Below are 21,509 nucleotides of genomic sequence, written 5' to 3'. Positions count from 1 at the left end.
GCAGATGTGTACATACCTGGAATTATTCACAGTCAGATGTCACAGTCAAACTGGAATTTGGGAAACTGTACAGCCTATATAAAATACTTTATTCAGTTACCATTCTTTATCTGAAGCTTGCATGCTGGTGAGACAGACAGATTAACCGTGCTGCTTTACAAGAGGGAAAAATGGACTTGAGAAATGTAGGCACTTAAGTGTGACCATCCTGTCTGCTGTACAGAGTGAGGTGCTTCCAGATGTCATAGAGGTGCTGTCAATTCAGGAAAGCACTTGAGAGAGAAACTTTGATATGCAACAGTATAATGCGAGGAAAAAAAAGTGTTACATTTTGTTGTGTTTTTTTTCCCCTTTCATACAGTGCCTGAGTGTTTCCAAGTGGTTAACTTTACTATGCATAATCTCTTGCCTTCCATTGATTAAAAAGAAGCCTGATCGACTTCCCCTGAAGAACGTCTAAAAATTCCACATAAGAAACCAAGAACAGTAAAAGAGAAACCAGCTCATTCTGCTCGATTTCTTTCTTAGGGAACACAACCTCATCAGATTTGAAGAATTAAGCTGGATAAGAGATAATCTGACCTCTTATATGCTAAAAAGGGAATATTATTATGATAAAATATTTAACACACAAAGGAAACTCAGTCAGGTGTTATTTCAAGTTACTCAAACTGTTTACTGACAGTTTAAATGTGACATATTTACAGCATTTTTGAAAATAATTTAACGATTTTCATAGATTTATAAAAGCACTGATAAATAGGAGACCATGACAATGACCAACCACAAATACTTCCCTATGCTAGCGAACTACAACAGTAGTTCTTTCTCTCCCCCCACCCCCCCCTTTTTGTAAGTCTCATACTGGAGCTGCTTTACCTCCACCCAACATGTAAAATTGCCAATAATAAAATGTAATAAAATGAACATGCAGTGTGAAAGCTGTACCAGAAGTGAAAAGATATTAGACAACAGTAAAAATATTTCAATGCAAAGTGTCTTCCACACAAAATGTACTTGTGAAAAAATAAGCTTTTAAAGAGCTACTGTTTAATCTTTATAGGAGTTAAAACCTACAATACTAGTTCAGACATTTACAGTAACTTCCAATTCTGTGCTAGTTTTCACATATAATCTAAACACTCAAACAAAACCAGTCATTTACAAACACCACTGTCTTAAGACAGTGTTTAGTTAGCTTATGGATTATAAGAAAAAAGAAGGTGCTGATATACTTTCAGGTTCTGAAATTAGACTATATTTCATTCTTGTATGAGACCAATTATTCTATCCTTGGATCAACAAATTATTGTGGTAAAGCCGTCCATATCTCTCAAATAGGAAGTCAGTTTGGAAGCTGGAGAGAAAATTGACTTGTTTGATATGTATCTTAGGTTACAGTAGACAAAAAAGGTATCAAAGCTGGACAGCTTGAATCACAATACACAGCAGCATGAGATTTTGTGGGGTTTTGATTAAAGCAAGCGTTTTTCAAAACCAATGAAAAGTACATAACGTAATCCAATATTTGAAATGTAAAGGTTCTTTTCATTGGCATCACTGAAGCCACATAACACAGTGTACACAAACTACACACACCCATTTTTTTCAAAACATATATTGCACAGCTAGTAGGTACAATACCAGAAGTCTGGTACCCCTAGCACAAGTTTTCTATTTTAAATAGCTGCTTCAAACTATGCTATTCAGAGCAACCCCAAGCCAATGTTCAAAACCATTAAGAATGGTTTGTGTACATAACTAACCCAAAAGTGTTTCAACAACATGAAAAAACCACAGGCACTTAAGATTATTAGTGCACCAAAAGTTAAAGGCCACTATTGCATGACTATGTACAGTTCAGTACCAATAACGACAAAACTGAACAAGGAGGTCTTCCACTGATTGATATAGAAATGAGAACTGTTCGCAAAACACTGATAAGAAAACCATTCTCAAAAAACAGTAATTGAGTGATATGTTTAGACATTTAAGAAAAATGATTGCTGCAAAGCCCAATGTAACACAAAATAAACCTTACGTAGGTCAACAGATCTGAAGTGTTCAAATTCAAAAGTCCAATTTCTCTTCTTCCCCCTCCAAAACACCATTACATGCAGTCCGTTAATATCCAGATGTGCAAAAAGTTATGACCCACCTTTAGGAGCACGTCACAAATAGGCTGACTAGTCAAAATAGTATTTGAGTGGGAATTTTACAGCACCATGATTAGAATTTCAAGGGCGTTCAGAACTCTTGTTCTGGTAACGAATCAGTTAACACTGTTGATCCTAAGGAACAGAAGAGACATTTTGTGCATTTCCTGGTATCTGAAAGTCATGGAGAGAAACAATTCTCATCTATGCCTAAAATCTTACTGTAGTTCAAAATAAAATTAAATAATCACATTTGTTGGCAGTAAGTTCTCCACAACATAGCATTAGTTGTAAATTTACTGAATTTGCCAGATTAGGAATGAAAAGGTTGCTAGTACTTTGCTTACTTGCAGAAGTACCTTTTTGGTTTTGTCTTTTTGTTTTTCTTCTGAATTGTGCAGTTTGGCCCCTCCCTAGCAAGTGATTTACTATCAGGCTTTGAGAAAGTGCCTAAGGTCCGTTTCTGACCCTCAGCTAAAAGGCAATGTACAAACACAGTATATATACACATGTGTGCACAGAAACACACACATATATATAAAAATCAGTGTTCCAGATTTTTGTTCTCATTTCCTGTAATTTTCTTTGGTTAAAAGTCCAAGCAAGGAAATTAGAGGACCGAACAAATGGATCATTCTCCAAACACTTCCATCACTACACATCACTAACTGGAAGGCTTGCATCATCCAGATCCACAAGGCCAGGATCCTGTTCCTGAGTGTCATTTTTACTTTGGAGTTCCGAGAGGCTCCGTTCAGTCACTTTGGAAGTTGATTCTCTTGGAGCGACAACCTGGATCTTGTAGCTCCCTGGCTTGGCCTTGGTAAAAGATTCGTGAAATCCTCGCTTCTCCAAGGCAGGGTATTTGGCATGAGGGTTTGGGACCACAGTGCTGCCGTGAGCGGCTGCGGAATGTGAGGTGGCTGGGGCTGGGATGGCAGAACGGAGAGCATGGTTGGGTTCGGAAGAAGACTCGGTATGCTCCTGGAAAAGAAGATCACGTGTCAGATGAAGTCACTGACATCATGTTGGAAAGATGCAGTTCAGATTTCGCTCTCAGAAAAAAAAAAAATAATCAAGACAGAAAATACACAAAGCAAAGCATCAGCCACAGCAGCAGGAGGCAGTTGCTTTTCTCAAGGCAGTGTATTAAGTGTGACCTTACAGCAGTATGTGACAGCAACATCAGTTTCTTCATTTGAGGAAATTAAATTTCTCAAATCAAGCTCAGCAGCTCTTTAGACTTTATAGTATAGTCCAGCAAATTGAAGCTTCTTATTTTCCTAAGATGCTAAGTAACCTTTTGAAGATTCACGCTTTAAAGGCCATTGAAAGTGACATCTTTCCAAACGAAAGATGTGTTCAAATGTATTCATACGGATCAGGCACTCATATCCTAAATCCTGAAGTAATGCACATTTTACTGTTCCCACTTCTTGGGGTACCAATCTCCCCATTTTGTTCCAGGGACCAAGCAAAACCAGTAACTATTTCATGCTATCAAGACTGTTTCCAAGGTTAACAGACCTAGGAAAGAAACGATCTTTAGGCTATTCCTTCTAACTGTCAAGTTATTTTGTGTTTATTATTGTAAACTGCCATTCCATTGACCTTTACATAACTTTATTAAATTGATACTGTGAAAACAGTCTTCCACCATTTACTTACTGATAGACGCATGTTCCCAGACTACCTAGGAATGATTTAGGTGTCTAAACCATAGGCACAGAGTGCCATTTCAGATGCCCTGGGATATCCTGCCTGACTTACAGCTGTATCTTCAGACCAAAACACTCCTCAGGTTCTGCATCCTATCTATCAGTTCTGTAAGGACAGCTCAAATGCCTAGAGATATCTAAAACAGCACTGGATACAGTGTCAAATGGTATGACCAAAATAGTGTGCGATGATGCAGCGAATACTTCACTCTGCGTGCATTAGGAGCTGCAGCTGCTGCCACTTCTGCCATCACCAGTGTTAGTACATGAACTAAGGAAACCTGCGAATGCACATGTACATGAATCAAGTCACTTTTCGAGCACATTTGTTAGCAAAAAAACATCACAGATGTGTGTCCAAGATGCAAATATACATCCTAAATGAAATACTTTTTTCATCGCGGTTTTCCAAGTTTCTTTTAGAATGTTATGATTAAATTTATGAATTCATGTCATATCAGATTCCACCAAGTACTACTGTATTACTTTTTACGTATTCGCTAATATTATTGGGTGAAGGAGCTGTGCAACTTTTTGGAGTTCAGTTTTGTGTTCAATTTCAGTGAAGTATTTCACATTATTTACACTGCCTATTTCATAACGGACTTGATACTCCACTGTAAGAAAAATATTTGCTTTAGGAGAACATATGATTCAGCGGTTTACCTACTATTTTTATTAGTAATTTTAGTTCAACAACTAGGACAAACGTAAGGGATATTAGGACAAGATCTCTACAACAAACTTTTTGCTAAATTAAACTGAAAGATACTCAGATTTTACTACCCACACTGACTGTAATTTCACAGTTAAGAGGCTATGCTGCTGAATCACTCCTAAGGTGTACTGCTTTGACAGTATACTGATTGTACATAATGCTTCTACATTGAAATATTAATTCCATGCAGAGACTTAGAAGCCATGCAAATCAGGCTACATAATCCTTCCAATTACTAGAGTTATGATGTGCATTTTTTGTGTGCACGCATCTGTATTAGTTCGTGGGTAGCTTAAATTTAATTTTGCCTTTGCAGTTTCAAAAAGTGTAAAGTACAGTGGAAATATGAACTCTCATGCAAATTAGTTTTAATACTTTCCTATTAAAACATCACATAACTTACGTTTAGATACATAGTACGCTTTGAAGTATAAATACATGTTTTTGCCATTTTTAGTTTCCAATTATTTTAAATGTAAGAAAAAACAGTGCAAACCTGTAAGTGAATGATGTAGTTTGAGTTAGTTTTCAGTAACGGTAATGACAAGAGGTAGCATTATTTTTAGTTTTGTATAGTGCAAATTAGTCTCTAGTGCTAGCCCTCTGTTAAGAGGGCAGGGTTTACATGAGAGCCCACATACGTGCTGCATTCACCAGTTCTTGATGTATACCTCTGTATACAAGGATTCGACAGCCTTCTGGCCTGCCGCATCTGGAACACAGTGCAAAGCTAAGATTAGAGTAACCTATACTTGGGGAAAGAAGAGAAAAGAGGGAAAAAGAAAGAAGTGATGCAGACAGTAATAGCTAGATTGCTCAGTTAGCCCCACAAAAAAACAAAAAGCATACACAAAGAAAAAAGTTATCTGCATATTTTCATTCCCCCAAAAAGAAACAACATTTGTAGTAGGAAGTTCTACTTAAAAGCATGAAGCAGCTCCCAGCTGCAAAAAATAGAGAGCTCAGATTGAGTTAACAGAAACACAATGCAAATGTGTAGTCAAAAGCCAGATTTAAACTAGATTTCAGATTACAGGGGCAATGATATATTCAGCTTATTACAAAACATCCTGTAGTCAGAAGGTGAAAACCATAGCTTGCAACACCTGAACTGTGAAGTATTCCATTTGTTAAATCTGGACATACTTGGTGACACTGCGACACTACAGTAGCCTTCACTATTTGCAAGTTACGTACCTCATACTGAACATTTAATACCTTTTAAATGCAAGTATGTACAAAATCTTGGCATCCACATGGCTTCACAAATATTAAGATTTGTCACAGTGCCTCAGTTCAGTAATGCTAGATGGTGTCACACTACCTTTCCAACAGCAAAAACTAATTCATGCGAGCAGAGATCTCTTGGAAAAGTTACTTTAAATTTGAATCCGTATCTGCATATACCATAAGCTATCAAAAATAGAGAATGACAATTTACTTGTGAGAGTTGTTAAAAACAAATTAGGATATCGTAATTTGATTGCAAAAATTCAGCAATTAGCAGAAACACCTCGCAGGAATTAAAGTGTTTAAATTTTACTTCCAAACTACTAGCAGCACAGTGACAGAGATCATACTGAACTCAGAAGAGCTTTTCTAGGTTAGCACTTGCAGTATCTATGTGTTCAAGACAATACAATGCACATAAAGTTACACACATGTAAGACTAAGATAAGTGCTCAATTAAAAATGCAAAATATTTTATGCCGGTCTATGAAAGTTCATGCAAAGATGCCACGTTACTACAGGACAGGATAGAGGACAGGCGAAATGGGAAAAACTACAAGTTCAGGTGCACAAGTGAACATCAACTAATCACATTTTCTCTGAGGTTCAGAACAACATACGGAAGCTGCTGATCTTCCAGGTCCCCGCTGTGCTACAATGGCCCCAGAAATTGCTTTTATCCAACTGTGCATGTCTTCTGGACTGTCCGCCTGGATCAAACAATACACATTATATTTAACATAATCACGTCTCAACTTTCCCAGTGTCCTGACCACCTACATTAAAATGACAGCCTTACCCGACTTTAGCAGTTTGTTATTTAAAGCCATAGTTCTTCGCAAACTTAAGAACTTTCCAGTTCTTAACCCAGACATTTCTTAAAATCTTACCCTGAATTTACTATTATATGCATGTAGTTATATAATATGCAAGAAATAAGTATTTTTATACTATTTGCATCCTCTAGTCTCAAATTTTTACTTCCAACAAACAAAAAATTAAAGCACCGACAAATTCTTACAGGAGATCTGCTGACCCCTCTTAGCAGACTGTGGCCAATGACATAACTTCTGTATTTTTCAGTCACTGTTGCACTTTACTTCTATGGAGGTGTTTACTGAAGAGTTACAGTAAAATAAAAATCAGTCTAGTGGGGGTCGGCTGTACATTTATGTAGAACAATCCAACAAAGATGCAATAGATTAACAACAAATACCAAGGGTGTACATATCTGGGATAAAGAGAGATAAAAAGCTAAAGCTATCTCCTAACTAGGTTGCACCTTTCTTGCTGGGTGGATGTACTAGTTTAATAAACATCTGCAACATGTCACTTAATTCTGTTCAGCTATAGGCTAGCTCATAACTCAGCATCTGGCACCACTGCTGGTATTAGACTATACAGGCTTTTCTAATCTTACAAGAGAAACTAAAAATTATTTCCAGTACTAGAAGCATCACATTCTCACAGAGACAGGAAAAACAAGCCTTTGATTTGCATTATATCCAAACATTTAAAAGATAACATGGTGAGGATGCAGCAAGTAAAGTGCATATGGATACATATCACCAAATAGGTACTGAAATCAAAGTGTTGCTATACTTCAGTAACTATTTTAATGTGGCAGCTAACTTGAATCTAAGAACTCAATACATAAAAATTCAGTACTTCAAAAGAAAAGATTTAAAGTATTGAGGTAATCCTACATATTTTTAAGACCCAAATGCAAAAAAATCACAAGGATTTATTGTTTATTGCTTTCATACACCACCAACATAACAGTTGCTGTTGAGGAATATTTCTTATATACATCTCTGAAACATAACAAAGATCACACTCCTTCTGAAAATCATGGCATAGATAAATACAACTTCAGACCAGCAATGCTTCTTTGCTTTGACTATGGCAGTCTCCTCATTTTGCCCAAAGTTTAAAGAAGAAATTACCTGTACATAAAAGGTTCGAGAAGTTGTTACAATTTCAAAGAGATTGTCTCTCATCATTATATCACTGGAAGTGAAACACAAAAATACTTCAACAGCATGTACATTTAAAAAAGACTGTAGGATGTGCAGAGAACCAGAGCATTTGTTGTCTTAAGACCTTTGCATTTCTTTAACAGTCTACTTTTTTCTGGTAAATACCAAGTAGAAAAGGAAAATCAGCATCTCTTACTTACCTTAAGACTCTTTAGTTTACCACTGGCATGCGCACTACTATGTACGTATTTAATTGGCACATTGTAAACCAAATCATATTAAGTTTAAAAATATTTATCCTTCTGGTCAAATTTGTGTAAAATTTCACATTTATATTTTATTATATCTTTGCAAAGTATTCCTCCTAAGTAGTAGCCTGCTAAAAAAACCCCAACTACTACCAAGGCAATTAGTTCTTTTGTAGATTGCCATCTGGTGGGAGGGAAACAGCAGGAGGAAGTGTGTTCTCATCTAAATCCAGACATTTAGCAGGAGGTGATGCCCTCTAAAGGTATAGAGATTATATAAGCAGAATAGAGACTCCTAAAATTGCTGCTTCAGACTGCACCCATGCATCTCTAACACATGACTGCATGATACTCCTTTGTTGCACCCTTTTCCAATGCACTTACATTCTACTGAATGCTACTAGTTTGAAATGCACACTAATGCCGAACACTCAAAACCACTTCTATGCACCAAACTACTTGCTGTCCTGTAAGTAGTATCACACATACATAACCGAAGTTTATTAATGAAGTTCTCCATTGTTTCCAGTGAGCAGTCTAGCCATGACGAAGCAATGAACTACATCCCATGTAACCACATCAGTGCTTCTCTTCTCACCTTTGTTTGCATTCCTGAACTTTATGGACCTCCTTAAGTGGTATAACCCTGAGAGGCTCCTTTTCCTGAAAAAAAAAAAAGCAAAAATATTCAAGTAGAATATATCTAACAACTAGAACATATTCAAAAAGCCAGAGGTCAGGACAGCTGACAGCAGCAGACTTATGTAAATGAGACTTAAGGCAATCACTTATACTAAAGGTGATGTCAACCAAACTTTAATTTGCTTTTGTAAGTGTTAAACCAACCATGGCACTTACAATGAAGAGGCATCAAAAATCAGGAAGCAAAAAACCCCCAAACCATTCATTTACCATACCGTAATGGAGAGAACCACCCCATTCCCTTCCCCTAACTAGATCAGAAGACTGAATCTGGCCTCAAGCAGCTTATTTCAGTAAAACCATGATTATATTAATTTGCTATGAAATGCTACAATACAAGATGCTTTGTTAATGGTACTGCATGACTTGGCTTTAAATAAGATTAATTGTATCCTATACTCAATACAGTTAAAAATAATCCAAAGCAGTCAATCATACTAGAACCTGTAAAAGCACAAGTATTCTTAAAGCATATGAAAATTCTGTTACCATAACAAAACTAAGTGTTATAGTTCTAAGTTTCACAGAACAGGAAAAAAGTGAGAACATTCAAACAGAAATACTTTTACTTTTGCCATAACAACGTAATGTCACACATTATTTTCCTGTGGTTGTTGCAGTAGAACACAAACAAACAACAACTTCTTTTACCTCCTAGTGCATTTTCTTTAAATAATGCTGCAAAGGACTACTTCAGCTGGCTTCAGCTTACAGACAAAACAAAAGCTGTCAGCTCTGGAATGGCTACTTTCTCTACAGTATATGTAATAGAAACTGAAGAGATTTATGTTGTCATGGCAAACAGGAAATGTCACCCAAATATAACAACGCTCAAATGTCAGTTTTCATTAGATTACTTGTCTCTATAGCAAATAAAATGTAGAGTTTAAAACTCAATGTTTTCAGTTATTTTACCCCTCTTCCCCCCCGCTCTCCCTAGGTTCACTTATCTATTACAACAGAGCTTTCAAAGTAATACATCAAATGTGAACTGCAGGATCATCCCTGGAACAGACACCTGTTGCGGGGAGAACCTCAGCTCAGAAATAGTAATTTTCCAAGTCTGATATTGCCTGTATTCTACTATGTTCCATCTGAAGATTGACGTGGGCTCTTCCTCAAACTGGAAAGGGGAGGTCACTGGGGGGAGGCAGGGATGACAACACAACAGCAAACCACAAAAAAAAAATCCCTAGAATCTATACATTTTTCAATTTAAAAAAAATTTTTTTTTTTTTTAACATTGGAGCGCAGAGAACTCAGGTATATTTCTACAGATGCAACAACACAAAGATATCCAGTAAGAGTCATTTGAAGTACTGGTGAGCAGGCTAGCTGCCAAGACAAACTAACTTCAAGGAAGAGCCATACTTGACTGTAGCTATTGGGAACTGAAGTCCAATAGAAAGCAGTTTTCCAGAATTAGAAGTCTGGTGCTACAATAGCTGAATACAACTTCCATGCCATAGCCTTCTTAACCACAAAGGCATGACAATCGCTATTGGACTTCTTTTCCTATCTTTGTATTACTCTCATTAGGAACAGGAGATTATTAAGGAAATGGAGATCCCACACATTGCTGAAAGAAATCATTCACCACTTGAAGTCTTCAGAATGGAGCACTTTACACTTTTTGGGTTTGTAGGAGACAAAAAAAAGTCTGATGGACATATGGTTGTAGCTGTTTTCTTTTTGGTGGGCTGCACTCTGAAAGTTTTGCCCTTTTCAGTTTAGATTAAGTGTCTCTCCAACATGTACATTTCAGACAAGGCAGACCCTAACTGCTTAAAAAAACTACATGAAACAAGATTATCATGACTAGGTTTCTAACTATGCAATTCTTTGATTAACCACTATAGTCCAATAAAAGGACACTATATTCTCTACTCAGTACTTATTTCCCTGAAAATAAGAGGGATGACCCTCTTAAAATGGAAAAAACCTAATTTCACTAAAAATTGTGAAGAAGTAGGAGCTACTTCCCAGTTGTCTGCCAGCTGGTCAGTCCAGTACCTTCCTGCAGCTGCAGCAAGGGAACATGAGCCTGAAGAATAGAGGGCACTACAGTACTTCATATTTTTCAAAATAGTTAAACTGGAAAGGAGCACGATGAAACACTAGAAGTGTGCATTTTACCATCTTTCAAGTATACTCTCACACAGTACAATTCCTCACTGAGTTAGAATTTGCTCGTGCGCAATCTGCGCTCAGATTTTTTTAATAGAGGGTTTATTATAGCCAATGAGTCAGAACTGTGTTATGCTGACACTTTAACAAAAATGATGCAAGATCAAACTCCTGCTATTAAACTCCTGCTCCTTAAAAGTAAAGCAAAAGTTCTATTCAGAAACAGCCTGAAATTTGGGTTCTTGACATTTTACATCTTACAGTCGGCCTGTAAACTCAATTTTCCCTTATAACACAATACAACTCAGACTTCATTCCTTAATAAACATGAGAAAAATCTGTACCTAAGTGTGGGATTCCTTTTTGAGGAAAGCAGACTGTCTCCAGTACCAGGCACTTCATTTTTAAGCAAAGCCTGAAGGCACTTAACATTTGGTCAAAACTGGTCAAAAGGTTTAAGAATGATGAGTGGAGAAGATCATGAAACCAAAACATACTCTAGAAGTGTTGATTCTGAACAGCAGAGTTCTTTGCCTGTCTTGGCTACCCTGGCAAAACACGTGTGTGGGAAAAGATCCCATAATTTGTATGATAAAACACCCCAGAATTCAAACTTTAAATTAAGAATTGCAGGATTACAGTTTTGTCTCTCTCCATAAAGATCAGCTGTTTCAGGAACACAATTAATTTTATGTGACTACAAAGTGACATAAGATACTAATACAAAAATCAGGGTGTTTGTAGAATATATTCTATTATCGTTCTTCAGTGCCCTACAGACAGGTTCTCAAACAGAAGACTGTAGCACATGTTAACAGCCACCCTATTAATTTTTTATTCTTCCCAATCATGAAAAGTTATTACAGTACAGAGCTAAGAGTTGCAGGAGCAGTGCAGCGGATTTTTTAAATACAAGCATATTTTTGTATTTTCCTGCAAATATAACTGGAAAATAACACACATTTGGAAACTTACCAGTTCAGACTTGAAATACCCTATTGTGTTTTCATCTAACTGAAAGTATCTTCTCTTCCAGTTCTTCATCTGTTAAAGGAAAATAAATATTTATCTATAATTTTATAAAAATATAAAACACAAACATACTTGCATGTTGTTATTAATGTATTTATAATTCTAGTTTATATTTATAATTACAATATTGTATAATTCATGTTTATAAATATTATAGACGAATAATTATACTTTCTATATGTTACACATATTTATTGATGTGTGTTGTGTGTATGTATATAGTGCCCCCAAAATAATTCTGCAGGACCCTGCCCAATTATTTTTTTTTTTAACTGCAAAAGTAAAAAATTCTGGAAGCTACTGTTTTCTTCTATGAGAATTTTTCAGTCTCCACTGAAATTGTAGCAACTCAGCAGCACAAATACCACATAAGAAATGTTAAAAGACAGTGCATTAAAGGTTTCTAGTTTATTTTTAGTTAGAAATGGAATGTCACAAAAAGCAGCTTCATAATCCAAAATAAAACGACTCTGAGAACTCACGAAGCGTGCTTATCTTGCTTAATCTGAACTATCTATTCCCTCTTTTAGCCAGGCATCACGTGAATCATTTCACTTGTGTTAATCAGTCTAAGTTGTACAATTCTTCCTCTGGACTGAAAAATTAGCTTTTTCTAAACATTTTAGTGATTTAAAAAGCACGCAAATATTGAACTTCTGCCTTTAGATGCTCCTAGTAAGCAAAATAAGGGCCTCTACCAAACTGTAGAAGAATTCCTAGTTGCATGTGCTAACCATAATGTGAGTCTCTGCGCACACAACTTCTCTCCAAAACATCAACAACATAACACTGAAGAAAGAAATGGAAAGTAGTAATACAGACGTAAGTTACATGTTACTGGAGGATAAGTTTTATCTTTAGCCATCCGTAATATTAATGCTAAAGTTACTGGTGATTATGTTTAGGGGTTTTGGGGGTGTTTTCTTGTGTTTGGTTTTTTTTAAATCATCTATGTGGTAAGTACAACTACCACCTTAGGACCTTTGTTCTTGATTAATGAAACACATCTCAAATACTTACCACTGCTCCTTGTTTTACACAGTAGCCAGCTTTGATAACAGCATTATCTGGGGGATGCTTAGCAGTAAAATAAGGAAGGTGACTCTGTGACCGTTTCAAATAATTCCTATCACCCCCTTCACCACACTCATTGGTTTCTTCTTTCTAGAAAGAAGCAGGGAAGTTCAGAATACTCTCCATCTTTTCTAAAGGTCAAAGAACTATACTCATTATAGTAGGAAATAGTTGTATCATTCCACACTCACAAATCCCATTTCCAATTTGTTTGAAAGGATAAGCTATTTCAACTGATTTCTAGAGACAATGACTGAGACTCTCCAAGGGCCCTGGCTGAGTACTTGCAAGCTCCATTTAGAAACTAAAGTGATGAGTATTCCCCAACAATATTGACAGACACTCAGCGAAGAATGTTACAGACCTAAACCCAAGATATATGCATGTATTTAATGCAAACTCATAATATGGCTTTGAGGGCAAAACACTAGAAGTGGCCACAGCAAAGAAAAAGCTATTTCTAGGACCGTAAGACACATCAGAATTCACCAGCTTTTTAAATGCAGTTCATGTCTATGCATGTCATTTACATGATATTAATTCCAATCTGTAACTATTTTCAGCTCAAGGAACTTCCAGAAGCAGATACAGGTCTATATCTTTAACGCTGCATAGATTCTGCTTCCACAAACTTGTCCATTCATTCTCTCAGACTCTGGAAGGTTTCTTGCATCCACCTTTTGGCAAGGAATACCTTATGCTTTGCTACTTACTGAAAGAAGAACCCCTTCCCTTTGTTTCATCTGGTTACACCATTAGCTTTGTTTAAAAGCCCATAGCTCCCATAGTGGAAAAGACAGTTCACACCATCCACTCCTGCCAATCCTGATTTTGTAGAGCTCTTACATCCTCCTTTAGTTATTCTTTTTCACACGGAAGAGTACTAGCTTACTCAATTGTTCCTCATATGGAGATCATTCCACATGGACCAATCATCCTTGAAAAATCTCTCTGAACTTTTCCAGTTCTAATTTTTAAGATGAGAACAAAACTGGGCACAGTAATCAAGGTCTGGTCAAAGACAGGATTTTTACAGCAACAAGGATGTTTTCTGTTTTGCTCGTAATTCTTTTTCTAGTAACTTCTAATATATGTCGGGTTTTTCCACCACTGTTACTGAACACCGAGATGATGTTTTCATGGTGTGACTAACTCTTACCTCTCACTCAAGTGGAAATTGTTATTTCACAATCTAGTATTTTCTATAAAAGCTTGGATTTTTTTTCCCAGAATCCTTTACAACAGATTGATTTTCACTTTCACTTGTTATCTTGTTTGTCCACACATGCCACTTCGTAAGGCCCTTCTGCAAGAGTTTAATCTGCTGTCCTTCTTACTACCTCTAATAACATAGCATATATACAAACAGCTGACTTAATCACCCCTTTTTTTTGCACGCTTCTAGCAGTTAAAAAGACAGAACTTCGGCACTGTTAACACCGACAATTCATTTCACACACACAAAAAGATGTTTTCAGCATACTAACTGATATCTGTGAGCAAAAATCAATACTCAAGTAATTCTTTAGTCTCTCGTATAATTATCTATAAACTTGTATAAAGGGAATGAAATCATCAAGACACCCAGTCAGTGTCAATAAAAGGTGCACATCAAAGTATAAGTCCTCTGAGCACGGCAAGAAGCTGACAGCTATATCTTGATATATCAACTTACTCACACCTGTCAAACAAAGCTTCAGCTATCAAATAATAGCTCACTTGTTCTAAGGGTGTTACCTGGGTAGGTGTAATGATAGGAACACCACCAACAATTTCTGTCCTGTAAGAGACTTGCTTCTTTCCACCTGGGCTTTCAGCTTGACGATTTGCATTATCCATTTGACAGAGAGGATCTGACTGCTTTGGTACCTGAAAGCAGAATATGATAATTAACTAAGTTTTATGAAGACCTAAAAAAGCCCTTGTTATTTCTCAAGAATCTTTAACTTGTCCTCAGTGGGATTTAACAAGCATTCTCTAATTGTAAAAGGCTAGAAATAGCTCACATGAAAATTTGTTGCAACGGCTACGCTTTGGTTCTCAGAAGAAAACTGGTGCCATTGAAGACATTCCACCAGGTCCCCTGAAACCTAAAAATCAGTTCCCAGCTTTGCCATAAGTGCTATACTTGATCTTCAAAAAGCACTGCATATTTGTCAAGAACTGGTTTGTTATTTTTCACTTGCTTTCAGTTTTAGTAATAAGTGCTTTAGACTGGGGTGCCCCAGTTCCTACACAGCTGGCACACTAAGGCCATGAACACAGGGCTACAGCACTGAGACTTGTCAAATAGGATGCCTGACCAGTATGACATTCACACTTGCATTTCAATACTTGGCATGAAGACTGTGTGTACTGCCTCCATGAATCCTACATATATTGCTAAATTCTGTCCAAAATGACCCTGAATACCTACTTCTAACTATCATTAAATATTAAATAATTCACTCAAATGTGGAACTAAAGCAATTGAAACACCATGGGAATTTAATTTCCCCAATAAGTGTTTTGATCTAAAGTTTACTCAGATTTCTGAGTTTGTGCAAGTAGTAAACATCTGCAACCTGAGAAATGCACTAACTGGCCACCTAAGACATTTTCATTTATAATGTCCTTTCACCCCTAATGTTAATATAGTAAATTTGAAGTGACTTCAACAAGAAGAGACCAAGTGTGCCAGCCCAAAATATCTTAGCCAGCAACCTACTGGATATTTGCACAGGACATCCAAATTCCTTCAAAGAAGGACACACAAGTTGTCTTTACACACTGAATTACCATGCACGACTGGCACATTCAAAACTTGAAGTTGAACTAATCTAGACAAAACCAAAGCTACTTTATAGTCTGCTGTGATTCTAGTTACTACACCCAGGACTGCTTATTTTACAAAAAAGCCCAGCCTGCAAAGAAGTACAAACAGTCCTGAGAGCACTAATATCAGCCTAGGACAGCTTCCTCCTAGCCAAGTGAAGGTGGCACTCAGCAGCTCACTCAGCTGTGGCCTCAGGCTCATTCTCTCACTTCCACCATCCCCATTGCCTTGCATAATGCCCAGCTTCGCTAGCACAGGTAAGAGGTGACTCCATTCACAGCCAAGTCTGGCAGTGAAGGATGAGACATTCTCCTAGTGCACACAGATCATTGGCTTCAGCCTTTCAAGAGAAGGGGCTTGCAGCTACAGCCTCATGGGTAAGGGCTTCAGCCATCAGACTCCTACTTAAAATGTTACAGACCAAACCCACAAACTACATCTCATATGAATGCATTTTCAAACAGTACTCAAACAGGTACACAATGTGCTAGACTGCAAAGGTTCATAGTTTTTATAATTATTTTTAAATTATAAGCACTCAGAGTAATGAAAAATGCAACAAATCTTGGCCAATTACAATCTACAGCAAGTAATGCTCATACGAAAGTTAACTGAATTATTTATTTGATTAAATAATTAGCCATACTAAATAACCTCTGAACAGTTCAAAGGCTTGTTCCTTCAAAGTCAAAAAATGCTAATGATTTCACCAGCCATTTACAATGCAAATTAAACATATGATAAACAGCTTTCAGACTAAATTCTAATTTGATGCAATTAATTCTTTATTCACTCTATTTTTTCAACTGGAAACAATTCAAGCCTGGTTGTGGTGTGTCCTCCTTATGAAACACCCACGTGAAAAGGCCTTGTGTTGCTGGGTTTTTTTAATTTATTATTAGTAGTAACATTTTTATAACTCCAAAGAAAGGATTACATTAAAACAATGCAAACTTATGGAAACACCCTTAGAAGACTTAAAAATGAACAAGTTACTGACAACAAATACAAATGTGCACACATCCATGCTCAGAACCCCTTCTTTGTAAGGGTATGCTCACAAAACGGTTCATGTCATCACTTCCCCAAAATGGGAGACAAAACAAAACCATAACTTCTGCCTCCTTAAACAACTGAACTAATATGCATGGGTTTTTCTATCATGTGATAACAAGCTGTCCTGGTATAAACCAGAAGAGTCATTTAACACTTATAAGAAAAATGCATTAATGTTTCTTTGAATGGATGTTACCTGAAATGAGGAGAGTGCTTTTGGAACGTGGCATGATGTGTTTGCTCACTATTTTAGTGATACATTAAGAAATATAAACTTTTAACACGAGGCGAACATATGTGTATCCTTCCATTGCTTACAATTATCTTCTGGATATTTCAATTAATATTAAATGTGTATGGCTAGTTTTAAATTATTAGAAACCTCCTGTAATAAAAAGTTAATCACATTTTTATCCAATATCTAAAGCAAAAAGTAAATTAAACTCAAGTTTAGTGGGAGTTTCGTACAGCTTCTCCAAGTCTTGGAAAGCCAAGCCAAGACTTGGTTATAGAGATAGAGACACTTTAGCATAAAAACTGGAGGCAAAGGTTACATTTAAGCACCTTGAGACAGTCACCATTTGAAAGCATTGGTAAGTAGCAATGAAACCACTTACTGTGATTTTGGTAGCTTTGTTCAGAACATTTACCCATTCGACTAGGTCCTGCTGATCATTGGCTTGTAGAAAGTATTTTCTCATCCCTGCATTCATAACTGTTAAAAACCATTATGAAAAGTTAACAACACTGAAATTTAAGAACAAGCTTAACACCATCATAAAAAGACTGCAGATGGAAAGTCCAGTTGAAATACTTAAGCTCTCCATTTCTTTTTAGAAAGTCATCTCAAGATACATACATCCACCTGATGGGCTTGCTTTATTCTAAATAAACTATTCTTTTTAAGCTCTCCACTTACAGGGCATCACACAGAATTTGTGAAATTATTTTTATTACATAGCATTTTATTATATAATATATAAGCTATATATAGAGCTAACTACAGCCCAGTTTAACGTTACATAATAAAGCCTTGAATTTTATCAGAATTTTCTACAGCTCCATTTCCCTTTTCTCAAATTCCCGGAGCCACAAAGTTTTATACTTGGAGACGTCTACAGTTTCTCCTTCTAATCCTCTGAGCAGTATCTGTTATCCTTTACGACAAACTCATTAAAATGACTATGATCATGGATTTATTTTTTTTTTTTTAATTGGTGGAAAAATCAGTATTGATTACTAAGTATATGATGCTCAGGACCAAACAACTTTGAAGTACCCAGAACATAAAATATTATTTCACTTTAGTGACTTGGCAGGAAAAGCATATTTTTAGTACCTGGTAACACCTAGCATACCTCTGTCCAAAAAGGACAAACATAGTCTGTGTATCAGGGAAGAAAAAAATCACGTCTATTCTTCTCACAAATTCTAAGAACTCCAACTGGAATTAGTTTTGAGGTTAACAGTGACTAAAACCTTCCCAGAACTTTGAAGCATTGAACAGATTTCACTGCTCTACCTATAACATAACAGTTCTTCAGGTCATCGCTAACAGCAAACACGTGCCGGAAACAGATACTTTTTACTCCTTTTTCATCTTTCTGCCCAAAGTGGATGGTTTGAAGCAAACATTAGATGCAAATATAAATTCAAAATACAGAACTATATAATGAGTTGACTGAAACACTGAACTGACGTGCCAGGTACTACTCCAGAATCCCTGGAGCCTTACACATGGGGTGATTTACCAAGTGTTTCATGAGCTCCAACACAGAGACTGCACAAGTCTGGTGGACCTGCGTTCTCTGGGCCTGTACAACACTGCACATGGCAAAGGACACCTTAACCAATTGTCATAAAACCTTCAGGCATTTTCAGTATCTTCACCTGAGCTAAAACCCTTAGCTGAATGTAGCCATAAAGAATGGTTACTCATGAACAGAGCAGAGGGTGATTCCAGTCTCTACATATACTTTTGTGAATGTCAATTGCTTGTAAAAAAATTAATCTGGAATTATGGTAAATTCTGGACAAATTACATTAAAAAATTCTAAAAAAAAAGACCATTAGGGACTTTCATGATTATCTAAAGCTTTACTCAAGTTTAAACAAATTTAAGTGTCAAGAAACCTAGAAGGTACCCCAAGCAAGTTCTTTTTCTTTGGGGCACCAATAGAGGCTGAAATTTAATATAAGAGCATTGGCTGACAGTATTTTTAAAATCAATTAAATCAACTCTTCTTTCAGTAATGCAGATTAAAATAGTTAAATTACTTGTCTTCATAGCTGACAGGCGTGCCATGTTTCTGAAAACACCCATCATTTGGTGAGCTTATTAATGTCTCAAAAATTTCACACATCTGAAAAACAGCTCTTACCTACTCTTCTTTAAGCTGCAATATGAAAAGCCACAAAAACAACTTACGAAGAAGTCAATATTTCCCTCATACTAAAGAACAGTGAGTACAAGCTATTTTTTGAAAACATACACTACCAGCTGTATCTAGTAACAGAATTGCAGCATTATCTTTGTTTCAAATTTCTGAAGAAATGTATTTGATGCACACATCACATGCAAGAACTTACCAAAACAGAATTCTGCCTTTGGCCTTAGCTTAGTTGCATCGCTAACCTAGTAGGGAAATTAAGATTATACGTAACACTGAATACAAAACATACATCAGATATCAGAAATCTTTCTTCTTTCAAGTGGCTGAATGAAGATTAACAACATAGTAAGCTTGTTAGGTATAAAGATATACAGATATAAGAAAAAAATTCAGTTCAAGATGTGCAGCCTGTGGTAAGAAGGCAGTTTAAGCCATATGTTCTATTCCTTAAATTTAAGGATTCATTACCAGACAAACGTTGAAATCTAGAAACATAACACTTCTACTATCATTTTGAAGTTCTACGTCTCAACTGAACTAAAAATTCAAGGACATTTCATACTGTCATGGACATAAGTTGTATTTTGGTTCATCTTTTGGTTTTCATGTCTACAACGTTGCAGCACCGAGGGAGGGGAGAAGCGGGTGCCCTGAGAGAGACGTTGCCATTTTTACATTACAGAGTACTTCTATCAAGGGTGGGGGAGAAGGCAAAGCAATCTCTCACATCAAAACCCTTTTTTTCTGGGCCAGAAACAAAACCGACATACTACATAACTACAACTATGGAAAGCTAGACCGAGTCTCTGCATAGGAAGTACACTTGAGCTGCCTACAAAGGTGCATGCAGGTGCAAAGGCACAGGTGACCACCCCCTGCTCCCATTAAAATTGTGGTACAAGATTTCAGATTTCTTAACATCACAACTATTAGGTTTGGGGCAAAGTAAGCATGGAAGAAGGAAACCAGGAACGACATAAGCAGGTCTCCACAGACATTTCTGTACTAGAAACCATACGAGGAACAGCTAAAGTCACTTGGTTTGTTCAGCCTGGAGCAGAGGAGGCTGAGGGCAGCCCTCATGGCACTCTGCAGCTCCCTCCCGAGGGCAGGAGGAGGGGCAGGCACTGATCTCTGCTCTCTGGTGACCAACGCCAGCGCCCGAGGGAATGGCAGGGAGATGTGCCAGGGGAGGGTTAGGCTGGGCATTAGGGGAAGGTTCTTCCCCCAGAGGGTGGTGGAGCCCTGGAACAGGCTCCCCAGGGAGGCATCACAGCACCATCCTGGCAATATTCAAGCAGCACTTGGCCAAGGCCCTCAGAGATATGGTGTGAATTTGGGGTTGTCCTGTGCAGGGACAGGTGTTGGACTTGATGATCCTTGTGGGTCCCTTCTAGCTCAGGACATTTTATGACTCATGATGCAACCAGCACCAATGATACCTTTTTACATCAATAAAAAAACCAAAACCAGACAAAAAAACCACACCAAAACCAAAAAAAAAAACACAAGGAAGGTGGGAAGATGTAGTATGACAACAAGAAAGGCAAAGGAAGGATGAGAAACAAGCAGGAAGACAAGAGAAGGTCAATTGTTTTTCTCCACTTATCTGTTAATGCAGTGTCTGGTACAAATTTAACTGTGGAGACTTTCTTAGTTCACAATTTTCTTTCTGACATATTTGGAAGTGACTGTATATAGAGTGTAATGAACCAAGTATTTTCTAGAAATTTTTCTGTTCCATCTATTAAGATCATTATTACTTGTAGACTATCACACCCAAAGACATGTTCCACTTCATAAATGGCCTGTCTTTTCTCCAAGACTAACTGGAATTCAAATACTCAAAGAACTGAAACACAGTTCAGAGATGTTAAATCTATGCAGCACAAAGAGCTGCCATTTGAAATCGCAGAACAAACCTAGACAACACGGTAGTTGGTCTGTTCTTATTTTAATCTGACACTATTAGAGAAGTGTTAAAAGACTTCAAAAGTCAGGAGTAGCCTGCAAGCAAACAGCTTCCCATGCACTACAAAAGAGGCTTTCAAAATTGTCTCAAGTTGAGGCTTTCAGAAGTGGCCCTTGGTAGTTATCACCAAAACTCAGCAACCTAATATCTTACCTTTGAAATATAGGTGAGTTTAATGACTCCAACAGGTGGAGATCCAGAGGGAAGATTCTGAAACAAATCATATGTTACAAAGTGAAACTAGTTTACTCTACTACCAGTCAGTGTTTACGCATAAAAAGCAAATAAC

General features: G+C 37.0%; 1 protein-coding gene across 7 annotated transcripts in view; it reads right to left on the bottom strand.

Annotated features, from left to right (window-relative positions):
• Positions 1–645: 645 nt before the first annotated feature.
• Positions 646–21,509, bottom strand: part of PLEKHA1 (pleckstrin homology domain containing A1) — a 37,673-nt gene continuing 16,809 nt past the window's right edge. For 2 of the 7 annotated variants that reach the window (XM_064464327.1, XM_064464328.1), the window contains 11 exons: positions 21,374–21,430; positions 19,445–19,490; positions 17,473–17,570; positions 14,722–14,853; positions 12,931–13,074; positions 11,854–11,922; positions 8,648–8,712; positions 7,769–7,832; positions 6,415–6,532; positions 5,264–5,304; positions 646–3,140 (listed from right to left, as the gene is read on the bottom strand). In XM_064464327.1, coding sequence (XP_064320397.1) covers positions 2,811–3,140; positions 5,264–5,304; positions 6,415–6,532; positions 7,769–7,832; positions 8,648–8,712; positions 11,854–11,922; positions 12,931–13,074; positions 14,722–14,853; positions 17,473–17,570; positions 19,445–19,490; positions 21,374–21,430 — 1,164 coding nt within the window. In that variant the 3' untranslated portion in view covers positions 646–2,810. Of the gene's footprint in view, positions 3,141–5,233; positions 5,305–6,414; positions 6,533–7,768; positions 7,833–8,647; positions 8,713–11,853; positions 11,923–12,930; positions 13,075–14,721; positions 14,854–17,472; positions 17,571–19,444; positions 19,491–21,373; positions 21,431–21,509 lie in introns of all 7 variants that reach the window. The other 5 variants (XM_064464330.1, XM_064464331.1, XM_064464332.1 and 2 more) reach the window with 5 other exon arrangements.

This window comes from Phalacrocorax carbo, chromosome 12 (assembly GCF_963921805.1).
Source record: "Phalacrocorax carbo chromosome 12, bPhaCar2.1, whole genome shotgun sequence".
NCBI classification, from domain to species: Eukaryota; Metazoa; Chordata; class Aves; order Suliformes; family Phalacrocoracidae; genus Phalacrocorax; species Phalacrocorax carbo.
This window is presented reverse-complemented; position numbering and strand designations above follow the sequence as displayed.